The 17,627-nt window shown below is 41.8% G+C and overlaps 1 protein-coding gene across 2 annotated transcripts in view; it reads left to right on the top strand.

Moving 5' to 3' along the window:
- msh3 (mutS homolog 3 (E. coli)) overlaps nucleotides 1–17,627 on the top strand; it is a 49,751-nt gene that overhangs the window by 21,858 nt on the left and 10,266 nt on the right. For both annotated transcript variants that reach the window (XM_054774738.1, XM_054774736.1), the window contains exons 19-21: nucleotides 354–468; nucleotides 755–912; nucleotides 9,400–9,586. In XM_054774738.1, coding sequence (XP_054630713.1) covers nucleotides 354–468; nucleotides 755–912; nucleotides 9,400–9,586 — 460 coding nt within the window. The remainder of the gene's footprint in view (nucleotides 1–353; nucleotides 469–754; nucleotides 913–9,399; nucleotides 9,587–17,627) is intronic.

Raw genomic sequence — 17,627 nt, 5'->3', positions numbered from 1 at the left:
TTGTACTGTGTCTTGAGCTGGCTCTTATTAGCACATTGTCAGAGTTCCGCATACAGATATGCTAAAGAGTTTTCCTGTTGTGCATGCGTACATCCATCCATCCATCCATCCATCTTATCCTCACTAGGGTTGCGGGTATGCTGGAGCCTATCCCAGCTGATTACACCCTGGACTGGTCGCCAGCCAGTCGCAGGGCAGCATTCGTACGAACGTCCTAAATTTAAATTGGATTGCATCGTAAAGAGGAAGCAATATTACGCGACTGAATTCTGATATTTTTGTTACTGTATGTACTACTTACTGAATGTTTTTTTTTTTGTCTGCTGTTGACACTTTTTGTGATGACGCTGCAGGCCAGAGGTGTGCGACAGTGAGCGTCTGATTGTCATCAGGGATGGCAGACACCCTGCTATAGACTTACTAATGGGAGAGCACAGTCAGTTTGTGCCAAATCATACACAACTGCAGGTATGTTCACACAAAGGCTTTGAAATAAAGTAAATCCAAAACACACAGATGTTTGCATGCACAGGACTGAAGCAAGATTCCAGCAGCACATATGCATGCTTTCTCACACATAAAACAGATGTGCCCAATGTCTCCATCATCACCATTGGAGTGGGTTCATGCTGCAACAAGGCAAAGCTTCCAATCCACCCACCTCCTGGGATGTGCAGAACAGCATCCAAATAGCTTATTATATCTGTCGTTGGCCTTCTGTCTGTGACAACTGCTCACTTCTCCTCTTCTGCAGGGTGATGGGAAGAGAACAATGATCATCACAGGCCCTAACATGGGAGGGAAGAGTTCCTATATTCGCCAGGTGGCGCTCATCTGTGTTATGACCCAAATGGGCTCCTACGTGCCGAGCTCTGAGGCCCGACTGGGCATTTTGGACGGCATTTATACCAGGTAGGACCACAAGGAAGCTCAGGTTTGACAAGACTATCAGGAGGATATTGGTGAATATTCTATTAAAACACTTGCCAAGAGATCAGTGGAACGCATGAATTGACCTTCGCTTTCATTCCTCCCTCCTAATTTGGATAATAATAATAATAATAATAATAATAATAATAATAATAATAATACTTGATAAGACATTTTTGTATAAATGCCTAAATGCTATTACTAGTGATACCAAGACAAGTCAAGTGTGAGTATTCACATCAGGAGCATCGCTGTGAATGGGTGTGTGTAAACTGAGCTCTGAAAAAAGTCAGAACATTTCAAGAAAAAAAAGACAGAATTTCATGAAAAAAATGTAATAGTTTGGAGACAAAAAGTCGGAATTTGATGAGAATAACATAATATTTAATTAGAAAAAAAAGAATTTGATGAAAATAAATCTGAATATTATGAGGAAAAACTACATTTTTAAATTTTATGAGCATGAAGTTATATTAAGTGAAAAAGTGTAAAAAAAATATTTAGTATCCTTAATTTTATGAGAATACAGTTGGAATTTTATAAAAAGTATATATTTTATGAGGAAAAACATCAAGTGGATATTAGGATCAAGCAAATTGTTAAAAGATAGAACACAAATAGAACACATGACTGCACCTTCGCTCTCATTCCGCCCTCCTAACTTGAATAATAATAATATTTGTATTAATAATACATTTTATGTATAGATGTGAAAACGCTTACATGCTAGTAATACCATTTCTCTGCCTATTGATGGACAGTTGCCATGGCGATACTGAAGCGCTGTGATTTCCTATTAGTGTAATTGCATGTGACGAGTCTGTCTGACAAGGTGAAGGGAAAGAGAATAAAAGAGAAAAACTGATAACCTGTCACGTACTATCATGTGAAGTGTATTTTTAGGACTGACACTCTAGACTAAGGACTAGACTAATCCGTGGTAATCTGTGTGTCCTTTGCCACACAGGAGATGAACTGTAGTTAGACTGTGTGCAGCGGTATGGGAACCCTCACATAGCACAATACGTCTTTGTTGGAGAAGATCTTTGTATTCTATTCAGCCCTACATGCACTTACCAATCCCGACCGTCCAACAATATGCTGTCTGTGCACTCTGCTGCACTCATTCCTGTTATTAGACATAATGTCTTGCAGATGTGTGTGTAATCGTTCTTTTTTGTGGGTTTAAGCATGGTCTCAGCGGGAGCCAAAACCCTGTCAGCACACCAAGAGTGTAGTGTGTGTGTGTGTGTGTGTGTGTTTTTGCATTTGTAACCTTGCAAGATTTTTGTTTTTTTGTTTTTTACGAGGAAAGAGGTTCCATTTGATGGCTGTGATTGACTTCTATTGACATAAGCAATAAAAGTAACCTCCAGAAAAAATGTTTTGCCCCATAGACGTGTTTTCCAGGTGGGTTGCTTGACATAAAGATGAACCAAATTTTTTGGTGTACATCATTAAAAACAGCAGTGAAGGGTTAATGACAGAACTGATGGTGCAAAATAATACTCTGGGGGGGCGTTGATAATGTTGCATAGATACAGTATTTAGTTTTTGCTTCCTTGACGGTTATGTGGTCTGTGGCAAGACTGTCCTTTCAGATGCCCGGTGATACATGAAGTCCATCCTCCATTTGCGCTCCGCCTGCCTACACTGCCGTCACAGGGCGCTAGTGGTTTCATTCGCTACACTATCACCAATGAAAGGCTCGAGTACTATGTGATGAAGAGGACAACTCAAGCTAAAGGGCTAATTTGCCTCCAGGCAAAAGACCCCAAGAGTGACAATGAAAGGCTGACAAAGTGTGTGATGAAGAAATTATGAGGCTGTTCAATTGTGCAAAAGGCGAGGATTTTAGTGGTTTTACTTCCAGGAGGAGGTTGAGGATGGCGATGAATGACTTTTCTGGTATGCTACCGTTGAGCTAGCCAGGGTTACATGCACCGTTCAGCACTGTTGAACTTGCAGTGTTAGACTCACCTTTTGGCACTGTTTGGAAAAGAGTATTTATCTAATCAAAAGCTAAAAAAGCTGCCTAACATCTTTCTATGTACTAAATATCCCATGTTACGATGTGGACAGCTGCGGCCTATATACAGTATGTACAAATCTTTTTTTTCACTTTAAATTTAATGGGTGCGTCTAATATACCAGTGCTCTCTGTAGTATGCACTTCTATTTACACTTGCATAGTATGTTAAAATGTTACTGTGACAGCTTGACCTTGAAACGGATCATTTCAAATTCCATTATTCCCTACTGGGAACTATGTTTTGAAATCTAAACAAATCATAGGCGATCAACATTCTACTCTACACCAATGACCCACCAGTTCAATTTAACACAGTAATATTGAGCTTCTTAGCAAAACAACTGAATTCTAATATTTCCATAAACCTGCACGTCAGGATTAAATTACCGTAAATGATTGTTTAGGAATTATGAGGCAATTATTGTGTGCTTTAGGTAGAGGGGTCATATTGCAGAGGCTGCCCGTGTTTGATTGTGTGGGGGAGTTCCTATGTTGTTCAGCCAGGGGATTTGATTAGGGGTATAAGTTCATATTCCCTGTCTATTAGCAAAATGCATCACGGAGCTAATTAATGTCCGCAGAGAGAAGAGCGTGTCCTGTTTCCACCTCATCTGTCATCGCTATCATCAGCTTCAGTTTATAATTGGGACTGAAGAAGAAAGTTTGTAAGCCAAGTTCCTCTGCTATTACATGTGATGTTTCATTTTGTTAGTTTTGCACAAGTGACAGGGAGACGGATGGTGTGGATAGTTTAGAGGCAGATTTGGTGTGGGGTAATGAAATGCTGCATTGGTGTCTAATGGACTATCCTGTCTCAGCTGATCCCCATGATTGATAGTCAATGAGCTTTAAAGCAGTGTGCCATTTCACACACTTGTAGCTGCCCCTCCCAGACACCACACTATACACCTAGTGGGGACTAGGCGTGGGCCGCTTACCGATTTCAAGGTATATCCTAGTATGAAAAAGTCGCGATTTCAAAATCAGTAAATTTGTGCAGTATGAGAGAAAGTGGAAGTGCAGAGCGGCCACTACGTAAAAATACTTGCTCACGTCCTGTATTAGTCCTCGCAGTCGGAACTGAGCTTCGATGTGTTGAAACTACAGGGGTGGGCTGTGTTGCCAAAAGTCGGGCATAGATAGCACCGGCGTTAGCTGCCTGATTAGCATTGAGCCGGTACGCCGTTGTCGGTCGACATTATCACTCACGTCGAGGGTCACCAAATGTGGAGGTGTGATTCAGAATGAGACAGGAGTCGAGGATAAGTGGTATAAACTATTTACTCTCCACTTGAGTTACAGGATCAGCCACAGTGACTGCATTGACAACTTCTGTTATATGATTTAAAAATGACTGTTTTGACTTGACTTTTTTTCTCTTTTCAATAAAGATATTAAAAATAATATTTTAGAAGTGTAATTATAATACCGTGAAATCGTGATGTTTTTGCCCAACTAGTACGAGCTAGAGGGGACAATAATTATTTGATAATTTGAATAATTATATATTGGTTGAAAATAGCCCTGGAAGTTGAGACATTTCATCCAAAAAGAACTCTAATTAGCACCCTCATTTAAACCATGCAAACTTGTATGACCCTGCCATTTAAAGCATCGGGATCGAGAGTCATTAGGAACCGGAATCGCAACTGCAATCATTCCAAATTCAAAAGATGCCCAACCCTAGCAAGGGTAAAAAGGTAAATATGTCAACATCCGTGCACACATCTAACTGGCAATAGGCATTTCAGTATTATTCAATATTATAGTATCTATTATTTGTCACTGCAAAAATAACAAGATTACTGCGTTTTGGTGTCATGAGCACTTTAAGCAAATGCTTTTGAAACTTATTTGAACACTACTCATAATATTCTATCTTCCGTCCAAAGCCAAAAAAACCCGAATTTGCCTCCATTAAAGCTGTATGGGACAGAGGCTTAAGTCACGATTGCTTTGAGCTCAAATACTCATTTCCCTTAATCAAATTCAAATTATTTTTGAACCTTTATTTAGTTGATTTTTTTTTCTGGATTTTTTTATTCTGTCTCTTCTCTGCTACGCTAAACCTACCATAAACGTTCTGAACTGTTCATATCTCTGTGATGAGGTAAATTTAGAAAATCCGCAAGGGTTCAAATACAATACTTGTTTTCCCCACTGTATGCAACTTTACAGTACATGGGTCAGCCAGCAGGCTGAGTGTGTGTGATGCCAATGTGCATGTTTTCAGGTCCTGTGTGTGTGTTTTCTTGCATTAAGTCCCGAAGGTTACAAAGCTTCCATCCCTTCACGGTCGTTATGGAAACAGCCAAAAGGAGGAATGTAAAAGTGTGTATTAAAAAGGACCTGTTGTCAAACAGGGGTTTCAATTAGCCATGGTGCTGAATTTTAAGTCTCCCCACTGGGACAGGCATGCAACTAGATATTTTTGTTCATTCTTTTAAGAGTAAAAAAAAGTGGCAAATATGCAGAAATCTTCTAGATGGTGTTTATTTCACATCATCATTCTCAGTTGAGCAGTGCTGCATCACAAATGGATTCTTGGGTTTTTAAAGTGCCGCAATCGGTGTCAGACCGCCTGTTCCCTCTTGTAGGCGGCGCACATGTCTGCTCTGGTCTATTGCAGCAGTTGCATGTCTAAAATCAGCCATGGCACAGGAAACTGTTCTCACACCATTCCAAACAGCTGACAAAAACAGTGTGTGTAGCATTGTAGTATTTTGTGACTTCTTAAATTACCCTTTCTCTTTGTCTCTAACGAAATGTCTTCCCTTGGTAAGGATACTCCTTGTTTTGGAGTATGTGTTGCCAAAAAACCACAAAGTGCCAAAGAAAAAGCACAACACACCGGCTAAGCTAATATTTTGATGCGAGCTGAATTGAGGTCTTTGAGATTCATTGAAGGGACAGTTCGGATTTTTTTTACATGAAGTTGTATGACATCCCCATCAGCAGTGACTTACCCCCCACTTTGTCTCGTGATCCGAGTTCTGGTCGGATTTCGGTGATGAAGAACGTAGTTCCGGTTAGTTGGTGGGGCCACTTAAGAAAAGTGTTTGGCTTCTCAAAACAATATGCGTATAAAAGAGTAATACATTCGCGTCACAAAAATGCCTCCTCGAAAAAATCAGACCTCACAATCGCTCGGCCTTACTTTCTCTCTTCCGTCCTATCGCTGGGCGCTGTCGCCTGTTCATTCTTGTGTATGTGTTCCACAGTGTGTACATGCGTGAATGAAGACGCGAGAAGTCTCGGCTCGCCACTGCAACGCGGGACTCTCGTGTCTTCATCCGCTGTGGAACCCATACACAACAATGGACAGGCGGCAGCGCGCAGTGATACGACAGAACATTATTGCGATCTTGCAATAAAAATGACTTTTGTAACACAGCGATTAGATTCAGCTGCATTAACACACTCTGTAGTTGTACTTGATAGTTGTGGTCAGTGAGTGTACAATATACCTACCCAAATAGAAAAAACGCCTTTCAAAGCACTCTCATATTTTAAAAAAATGAATGCTAATGCATGCCATTATGCGCTACATGCTTCTGTTTTCCTGTAAGTTGTATTTAAACTGTCAATTAGTGATATCTCCATTTTTACAGTTCCGCTGCGAAAATGCCATAGGACTGTATGATTTATGCATGCAAACATGAGTGAAAGCAGCACTTTAAGGGAACAATGACTATGACCAGCATGATAATGGAATTGGCAATTCAGGAAAAGAAATCCACTTCAAATACAGCTAAGCATGTTTTTTGGAAAGGTGTGAGTGATGATGAATGGGGCCTATTTTTGCAATCTGTGTTTTGGCGAGAATGAGAGACTCCAGCTGGACACTAGGAGTGCACGTCTATCCTCTGCTGACAGACGCTCACCCTTTTCATCGGATTGTGCCCCTGTCTCTCACATGTGCACACACACACACACATACACACTATAGATCGGCTATAATTTCCCCCGAGTCTTAGTCATGCACGCACACACTCCTGTTGTAAATTAGCTAATGTAATGCAGCTGCATGCCCGCCACACCCCTCTACCATATAGCGTGTGGCGCAACCATGGTAACATGGGTGGTTTAGGTGGTTCATGAGGTTTGTGTGCTTTAGGGCTGTCTTCTGACTAAGGATTTTCATAGTCAGATCTGATTTTGTCCATCGTCAACTAATAATGGCATTCTGACAAATGAACAGATCTCATTTGTGACATTTTCCACCTCAAACAAACAGGCTGAAACATTCATTTATTTGTGACCCAGAAAGCAACAACAAAACCGAAACACGGTCGCTGTCGGTAAACATCATAAAAGTGCATATCGAATCGGAACAACATGGCTTGAAAATCAACAGCTTGTTAGCGGTGTCATTTTTTGCATTAAAATTCACTGGCGGGATCGAAAATGAAGTTAGCCGAACAGCCTCACCTGTTAAATAAATGATAGGCTGTTGGTTGTTGTCATGTCACTGACACAAGTTGCATTTCACTTTCTGGCATAATATTTAACCTTTACAAAATACATCCACACTCGGAATGATTTTTGTAGTCGTCATTATGAGCCAGTCAATCTGTCAATGTTGACGGTCTTCCTGGTGTTCAAAGCTAGCGCTCATCTCAGCTCCTCTGGATTGTGCCACTGCAGGAAGTGATTTTAATGCGTGGTAAGTATAGGTCTTCTGTTAAACACACGCAGCATTTTTCATTTTTATTAACACAAATTAGGCTTTAAAAAAATATCTAAGTAGGCTATTCATAACAAAAACAAAGACATTATTTGTAAAAATGTGTGCTCAGCAGCCATGGGCACCCCCCCATGTGGTCAGAATGGCACAATCTTGATCACATGACATTTTTATATGATTCGACGGCCAGATTTATAGTCAAATCAGATTTGGCATGTCATTTGGAAATCAAGGTCCCAGAGTTTGGAGGAAGAGTGGAGTGGCACAGAATCCACGTTGCTTGAAGTCCAGTGTGAGGTTTCTACATTCACTGATTAGTTGGGCTGCAATGTCATCTGCTGTGGTTGGCCCACTGTTTCTGAAGTCTACAGTCAACACAGCCATCTAGCAGAACATTTTAGAGCACCTGATGCTTCCTTATGCCGACAAGATTTATTAGTCCTGTGAGTACCTGCTCACACTGCCAAAGGTACCAAAAGCTGGCCACCAAACCTGAACCCCATTGAGAATCTATGGGGGACACCAGACCAATATTGCAGATGACCTGAAGGCTGCTATCTATGCAAGGCCTCCATTACACTTGAGCAGTGCCACAGGCTGATCACCTCCATGCCGCACCGCATAGATGCAGTAATTCATGCAAAAGGAGGTGGGAGTTGAAGACTGGACGAACGGGAGACTCTGTCAGACGTTCTCAGCACTCCACGTTTGGGTCTCCCAGGTCTGTCCGGCATCCTCTTGATGACTTCAACACAGGTGCACCGAGCCGGGGGGCTATTACTAAGCCAACACTAATGCAAGCGAGCCCCTACCCCAGGTCTGGCTCCATGGTGAGGCCCTGGTGTCCCACGTCCGAGCAAGGTGCGGTCCCTCCTCTTGTTTTTATTCATAGGGTCTTCTGAATCGCTCTTTGTGTGGCCCATCACCTCTGACCTTTTTGCCTTGGGAGACTCTACCATATAGCCCGGGACAACATAGCTCGGATCACTCGTGCACTCAAACCCCTCCACTACGATAAGGTGGTGATTCATAGAGGAGAATCACAGGCTTGAATAGAATTAATTTTGGGCCTTTTAATTATTTGAACCGTTCTTTTTCCAGGGTGGATGTACATCTTCAATGATTTTTAAAAACAGTAATTGTGTGCACAATTTTATCATTTACACATAGTCAACATTATACATACAGTACATGCTCAAATATATCATACATTCACCTAAATCTTTTAATAAATAGACTGGAAGGTTCCAGAATGTCTTTTACATTGACGCCCAAGTCCTATTAACTTCTCATTAGTGGTCATGATTGACTGCAGGTGGTAGTTTGTCTTTGTCAGCATTGCAGGTGTAACAGTTACCTATCATGGGTTGGTATGTACAATTGTTTATGGCAGACATGGGCAAACGACAGCCGCGAGTTACCAGACTTTTTTTTTTTTTTTTTACCTTTAACATAAGAGCTATGACAATCATTTGCAAAGCTATCTTTAAATTTCCTGAAGTCTTGAACTACCAAACTTATTCCAATGTTTTCTGAAGCGAAAGACTCTGCGCTTTCTAGTGACTTACAGGTCATTACGGTAATCATAAAGACATCACAGCAGCTGCAGGAAGATGAGGTGTGACTTTTTTAAAGCTTTTAGCCTCTACAAATGTAATATATATATGTAATATATGTATATTTTCCCGCAGAATTATTTTCACCCTGTGCCAGTTCACCCTTTGACCTCTTCTGTGTGTCTTGTAATCAGAATGGGAGCATCGGACAACATCTACAAAGGACGCAGCACCTTCATGGAGGAGCTGACCGAAGCGTCAGAGATCATTTCCCATGCAAGTGAGAGTTCCCTGGTCATCTTGGACGAGCTGGGCCGGGGCACCAGCACCCACGACGGCATCGCCATCGCCTATGCCACCCTTGAGTACTTCATCAGAGACGTAAGTCCGTGACTTTTTACAACAATCATTGTGGGATGTGGATGCCTGTTCTATTAACTTTCAAGTTAATGGCCTTCAATACGGAGATTTGTGTGTATGTTTGTGCACGCCTTTGACCACACTCACTTATATGCTCGGCAGGCCTGTTATTGTTTGTTATGAATAGGAAGACACGAGGCAACAGGAAGGCCTTAGGAGGACCGTAGCTCTTCAGAGCTGAGATAAATTAAAGAGAGGCTTGATCTATAATATTAATAACCTGTTGGGCTGCAATGGAAAAGAAGGCAAAAAGTGATCCCGCAGTGCCTCATTTGTTCACGGGGACGCACTGTGGCTGCAGCGGGCCTGTGAAACAGCCACATAATCAAGACAGATGCCAGGTTGCTCACCTCTCTGCTCATAAGGGGATGTCTGTGCGTCACTGTGATGCTCATGTCAGCTGTTATTATAGTGATTTATTCTTTATAGATCCAGTTGAGATGGATACATGTGCAGATATAGTGTATGGACTTAGGCACTGTGTACCTACAGGAAGTCAAAATAAACTACTTCCACTCTTCTAGGAAGGTATGAACGCTAGGCCGTTTGTACCGTGGTGGGCTTACCCACAATCCCCCTCTCCTGGGCTCCGCCAGCCTGCACTCACACTTAGCATTCATGCTTAGGCACATTTGCTTATTCCATCACTTCTTCTCTGCTATATTACTGCAATGTCCCTGACTGTCTTTGTTTTGAGTTGTTTTATTGTGTAAGGTGGCAGCTGCCACTAATTAAAGGGATAGTTCTGATTTTTTGACATGAAGTTGTATGACATCCCCATTAGCAGTGTACTACAGCAAGAGTGACTTACCCCCCAAATTGGTCGTGTGAGTCCAATTCTGGTTGGAGAATGAACAAAAATGCCTCCTCTTGCCGTATGTCTGCGCACTGTCGCCTGTACATTCGCCTGTGTGTGTGATGAAGAAGCTCTCGGTAATGCCACTCTTCTTCTTCGACGGAGCGCCGCGGCCATCTTGTTTACGTATGTGTTCCACAGCAGAAGAAGATGCGAGCGTCTTCATCACATAGACATGAATGCACAGGCGACAGTGCGCAGGGATACGGTGGGAGACAGATATAACGTTGAGCGATTTGTGAGGTCTGATTTTTTTTTTTTTTGAGGAGGCATTTTTGTGATGCAAATGTATTACTCTTATGAAAGCATATTGTTTTGAGAAGCAATACTCTTTACTTAAATGGCCCCAGCAACTAAGCGGAACTACGTTCCTCCTCACGGGTTTCCGACCAGAACTTGGCTAATGAGACCAATTGGCGGGCTAAGTCACTGTTGGAGTAGTACACTGCTGATGGGGATGTCATACAATTTCATGTCAAAAAATCCGAACTATCCCTTTAACTGCGAGAGGAGTGTTTGCATTACGTACAGTCGTTTCCCCTCGTTTATCGCAGTTAATTGGTTCCAGACCCGACTGCGATAAGTGAATTTACGCAAAGTAGGATTCAATATTAATAAACTGAATATTTTCCTAGTTAGAGCATAGGAAACCTGTTTATGACTTTCTAAATACGGGTTTTAACATCACCCCAACAATAACACCCCAATAGCCACTTTTACACTCCTATTACTCATTGTTTACATCACATTTTGCAGGCTACGCAATCATTGCGGGAATGTAACAAATGTCTGCTGCCAGCATAGGAAGCTACTGAGCTAACTAGTTAGCCTCTCAAATTGACTTATTCTAAACTTAAGAAAGTGTTTCAAACGGAGTGAGGAAGTAGGACAAAGAAGCCAAAAACTTGCCACTTCCACACGGAATGAGAAGAGAACTTTTTTTTTCCCCACTCGATCTCAACCATGGCATGTCAGTTCGACTCTGCTAGCTCAGCAGCCAGTCTCCATGCAGTGTGAACGGTAACGTTATGTCTCGTAACATTACTGATGCCAAGTGACCAAAGTACTACATATAACTTGTCTTTCAATATTTTTCTAATAATAATACGCCATAGTCAGCTACGAAACAGCAATCATTTTTTTATTAATTACTGTATTTTTTTTTTAAATGCGATAGTGAGGGAGCGATATTTGAACTGTGATATAGCAAGGGATGACTGTAATGAATTGAATTACCGTAAATTTCTGGAGGGCACCATTATATAAGCCGCACCCACATACACCGCACCTACATACTGTATACATGTATAGTAGCGCACCGGTTGATAAGCCGCAGGTGTCCACATCATAACATGGGATATTTAGTACACAGGAAGATCCATCCAGCTTCTATGCCGCTTATCCTCACTAGGTTCACGGGTATGCTTGAGCCTATCCCAGCTGACTTCGGGTGAGAGGTGGGGTATAGCCTGAACTGGTCGCCAGTCAATCACAGGGCACATATAGACAAACAACCATTCACACTCACATTCATACCTATGGACAATTTAGAGTCGCCAATTAACCTAACATGCATGTTTTTGGAATGTGGGAGGAAACCGGAGTGCCCGGAGAAAACCCAAGCACGCACGGGGAGAACATGCAAACGCCACACAGAGATGCCCAACGGAGATTCGAACCCAGGCCTTCCAGATCTCCTGACTGTGTGGCCAACATGCTAACCACTAGGCCACTAGGCCAGCATGCGGCCCCACACAGGAAGATGTTAGACAGAAAGATTTTTTAAACTTTTAATTAAATAAATGTTGTTGTAGAAAAGTCATTCATCGCTGTCCTTGTCCTCCTCCTGGGAACTAAAACCAATAAAATCGTCCTCTTCAGAGTCAGAACCGAACAGCCCCACAATTCCCTCGACACTCACGGCGCCAGTCGCTCTCACTCTTTCGTTGTTGCTTCTAGCGCCACCCCCGCCTAGAGGCGAATCAGCCCGAGTCTGTGCTGTCTTCCTCAGCACGCAGCAGTCCAGCCACCCGAAACCCCCTGTGACAGCGGACCTCCATGCTGCCAAGATTCACCTTCAGACCGGAGCAAAAGCCACTAGATCTATTGCCTTCAACCTGAAAGCCGCATCACACCTCCCCGCGCATTTTCCATGATGAGGACACGCGCACAAAGCGCAAAATAACTCTTCCGAAGCACACAAAGACCAGAACGCGACCACAAATTAGCCGAATCACTGTATAAGCTGCAAGGTTCAAAGCATGAGAAAAAAGTAGCAGTTGTGCTATTATGTCGCACCGGAATGTAGCCGCAGGTCAACGAACGTGCTGTGGGGTTTTACTTTTAGATTATTTTGAGTCTTTATATAGTATTATGTATTATTATTATGTATTGTATAGTATATGAATTGTGTCTGTTAGCATTAAGAGCAATCCTTATATGCATGCAGTCGTGCCGTGTCGTGCCCTGGCCCGCCGATTTCAATCATGCCAAAGGAGAGGAGGTTTTCTGAAAGAAAAATTTGTGAGGTTAAAGTTCACTGATGTTGGATCAGAGGCATACTTTTTGTGGAATTTGTGTGCAGTGTAAAAAACAAAAATGTTTCTGCTGCTACAGCTTTGATGCAGCAGCTGATACAGCTTTGTATGAAAGAGACTTTACATTGCAATTGGTAACTTGACGTCCTATTTTCATCAAATATAGTGAACTGTCATGGGTCAGAAGAACAAAAAATTGAAGCTATACTGTATTTCAAAGCAAAAAGGCTTTTGATTGTAGAGGAAATTGCAGTACCGGCATTATCATGGACACCATGGAAGCTCCTTAGAGATTAATAAGAACACTGTGTGTTCTTTTGGGGTTACTTGAACTGACTGACTCATCCCTTTTCTACTTTTTAGTCCCACTCTTTTGAAAATGTCTTTTTTTTTTTTTTTTTTTTTTTTAGTGGTGAGCCAAATTTCAATCAGCCGGTGCCTTTTGGCAGAGGCTAAAAACATTTTTTTTAAACTAAAACACAAGTGAGTATACCTCATACTGTCAATATGAAGTGTAAGCACCATTGTTATCTAGCATTGCCTTGCAGCCCAGTTTCCCAAAAGAGGGGACCATGCTCATGTCACAGTGCAAGTTGGAATTCATGTTTTCATCAGTGAACTGCAGCTCTCCAGTGCCAGCAACACTCATGCAGACCCAGACCATGACAGTACCACCATGCCTGACTGAAGGCAAGACACAATTATCTTGCTACACACTTGTGTTGTCAGCTACTTAGACAATCCTGGCTGTGTTGACTCATTTTCAGTCGAAAGTAAATCTACTATACAGGGTGTATCACAAAAAACTCCCCAAAAAGTAGCCACTAAAGTTACTATTGAATATTTTTATAAAATGTCTTTATTTGCATATGTTGCTAGGGACATCATCCTTCGGTCTATACCAACATTTATTGCATAATTGCATGCATGACTGAACACAGGCCCGTTTTCCAATGGGCAAAAAAAAAAAAAAACCCTCCAAAAACTACGCTGCGGTACCCAGATTAACCCTTTCTTTCACACTATTTGCACTGGGGTAATGGATATAAGTTTTTGTCAGCTTAATCCTCAACATGACCTCCATTTCTTTGCATGCACAGTTGCGCTCTCCTCCGCATGTCCAGCACTGCTCGCCTGATTATTCAGGATTGATTTGAGATTCAAGAGATTCAAGAGAGTTTTATTGTCATGTGCATGGTAAAACAGCAGTTATACTATGCAATGAAAATCTTATTCTGTTCATTCTCCCAAGAAAAGAAAGGAAACACAAAAAAGAATAAGAATAAGAACATAAGAAACATAAACATATATACCAATAAATTAAGCAACAACAAAAAGAAGAGACATTAATACAAATAAATATACAAATAAATAAATAAATAAATAAATAAATAGAGTGCTATGAGTGTGTGCGTGTGTTGCGTGCGGCGTGTGCGAGTGCTTCGTTGAGGAGCCTGATGGCCTGTGGGTAAAAGCTGTTTGCCAGCCTTGTGGTCCTGGACTTCAAACTCCTGTAGCGTCTGCCTGACGGTAGGAGTGTGAATAATGAGTGTTGTGGATGTGTGCTGTCCTTGATGAGGTTGTGTGTTCTGCGTAGGACTCTAGATTTATAAATGTCTTGCAGTGAGGGGAGGGCTGCCCCAACAATGTTCTGTGAGGTCTTGATCACCCGCTGGAGTGCCTTCCTATCACGTGTTGTACAGTTACCGTACCAAACAGTGATGGAGGCGGTAAGGACACTTTCGATAGTGCATCTGTAGAAGCAACTCAGGATTGTGGTGGACATGCCAAATTTCCTCAGTCTTCTCAGGAAGTACAGTCTCCTTTGGGACTTTTTCATAATTTGTTGGGTGTTGTGAGACCAGGTGAGGTACGGTCCAACGATTAAACCATTACCCAGATTATTCCGACAAGACCAATTTTGTCGGAATAATCTGGGTATCGTAGCCTAGAAGACTTACACTTACACTTGTGCAAAACTTACATCACTCTCACGACGACAGGAAGTCCCACACGGCAGACATGCTTGTTTTGGCTTTGTGAACGGAAAGTGAGCGGGAGATGGTCGCTATAGGCTGTCTGCAGCAATGAGGCTGATCAGCGAAGGGGATTGCCGTTTAAAAGCAAGTATCGACATATGCCGCTACCGTGCTTTTTCACAGAAATCGGCCGTTACTGATCGGTGGCCGATCTATCGGAGCACCCCTAGTTTAAACATTAAATAATGTTTTTTACGAATTATATCATTTCCATTTGTCAATCGTTTCAAAAGCCAAAGACATATTTTTTTGGACAGAATCTTGTCGGTTATGTAATTTTTTTACAAAAAGGGAACATCTCAAGCCGTGAAAGCTGGACAGGCTGCTTGTAACCACCTGTTGTATAACAGCATTGATTTGTTAGAAAAGCCTAGCTATTAAAGGAAAGGGAAAAAAAATCAAAAAAGAAGTTTGGCTTTGCAGCAAAAACCCTTCTTGGTTCAAGAAGACCAACGATGGCTTTCATGCTCACTTCCACCCACTTCTCCTCCTCCTCCTCCTCCTACTCCTCCACTGCCACATACTCTTCCTCCTCACCAGACATACCTGCTCGCGTCAAATTCAGACTTCTCCTCTTTTGACTCGGTTGTTATAGTAACGCACCTTTTCCTGCCCCTAGCACTCACCCGGAAGGTAGTTGAGAATGTAGATGGCTTTCATAATGCCACTTGTGGACGAGATGGCCTTGATGGTGAAAGAGAAACGGTGAGAAAACTCACTGACGCTACAAGTTGCTGGCTTTTTTGTATGTAGGTGTCGCAGCCGAGATGCCTTTTGGTGTTCCTTCCTTGTTAAAAAGTCTCATTGTGCCCTTCTTCTTCTCTGCCACTATACTCTCTCCAACTCCCCGACTTAAAGTGACAGTCAGTATTATCAGTTTTATTCACACTAGCAGTAGGCCGTGCGCATAGCTTCACGCCATGCTTAGCACTACGTACAGATCGCACTCCTCTTTTTGCATGACCTTAACTGGTGCTTTAAGGTTTCAGGAACAGGCATGAGGGGACATAGCTGCTCACTGCAAAACTACGGCTCACAACAGCTTACTTATGTCTGTTGGTTTTTCAGGGGATGACACAGTGTGCCTGTAAATAGATTGATGTGCTGTTGGTTGAAAATGTACTCGTCTGCCTGCAAAGTGCTAACATTGTATAACACTGTATGGTCCAATGACAACCGATGCAATGAAGACACATTTGTTTATTTTGACTTTGGATTTTTAAATTTTTTAAAATATATTTATCATAACAAATACAGTGGAAACCTTGGTTAATGTCATTAATTAGGTCCAGAAGGTCCGACTTGAACGCTAACCAAATCAATTTTTCCCATAAGAAATCATGTAACTCCAATTAATGTAATCCATTCCAGAAAGCCAAAAATGTTAAACATGCAGAAAACAATTGGAAATGCATATAAATACATATAAATGATGAATGAAAGGGAGGAATGAACATTTAAGTTTACTTTTACCTTCATTGAATACGTGATTGTTGACGTGTTCTCAAAGACACAATGTAGCAGCGAGATCAACACCTTCCTCTTCAACGCCACCTTCCTGCTTCGCCAGTTATTTCTGGAATTCAAGTGTTTCTCTCCTCAAAAACCAAGCCAAAGAAAGTTGTAAGTGCCAGCATTTTTGATAAAGAAGGCGAGAGACACTATTGAATTCAAGAAATAACAAGAAGATGGTGTTAAAGAGGAACGTGTTTCTTTCACTACCACGTCGTGTCTTTGGGAACAGTCATGTCTTCAGTGAAGGTAAAAGTACTGCTGATGACATAGACAGGCAACACAGCTGACTTACATCTCCGGTTGCTAATTTGTTAGCAAGCTAAGGCTGCTAGCAAGGACATTTGTGATAAAAAATACATTAAGAATACAGTCGGACTCGCGCCGTGTATTAATAACATGACAAAACGTGTGCCATATTGTATCATATGCTAACTGGAAAATGTACGCAGACTGAAGCAAAATGTTTTTGTAAATTTTTTACGTTAACCGCTAACTGGGGCAGACGCAAACCGAGGTAGCACTGTAATGTTAATAGAAATTCTGTAAATTCCTCTTGTCAGTTATCTGAGGAGTCTCCTATATTTGCTAGGTGTGTGGTCTACAAAAGCACATGACCACTGGGGTCTCTAGTTAGCATGGGCTAGAAAAACATTGGTAATAGCAGCTCTGGCTGTAGGCAACCTCCGGATGAGGTTTTTGGACTCCAAAAGATGGCAGTAGCTGGCATTTGAAATCATGAGTCGTCATCATCCAGCAGCTTTATCTGCCTCTACATGCGCTGTTGGTGTGAAACTCATGTGTTACACTTGTTGTTCTGTTACTTACACTGAACTCATCAGTGATATTAATGCTGGCTGAACAGTTTGTTCATTACCGCCGTTACAACATTGTTTCTGTTGCTGCTGTGTTGGGCAGTATAATTGTTAGTAAATAACCATGTGGTCAAAGAGAGCTTTGTTTTGCATTCTACTCTTTCATGCACTCCAAATCATTATTAACGTTATAAAATTACATTGTAAAATATAATGACTTTTTATTTTACGGAAATAACAGCC

The sequence above is a fragment of the Dunckerocampus dactyliophorus genome, chromosome 4 (genome assembly GCF_027744805.1).
Source record: "Dunckerocampus dactyliophorus isolate RoL2022-P2 chromosome 4, RoL_Ddac_1.1, whole genome shotgun sequence".
Classification (NCBI taxonomy): Eukaryota; Metazoa; Chordata; class Actinopteri; order Syngnathiformes; family Syngnathidae; genus Dunckerocampus; species Dunckerocampus dactyliophorus.
This window is presented reverse-complemented; position numbering and strand designations above follow the sequence as displayed.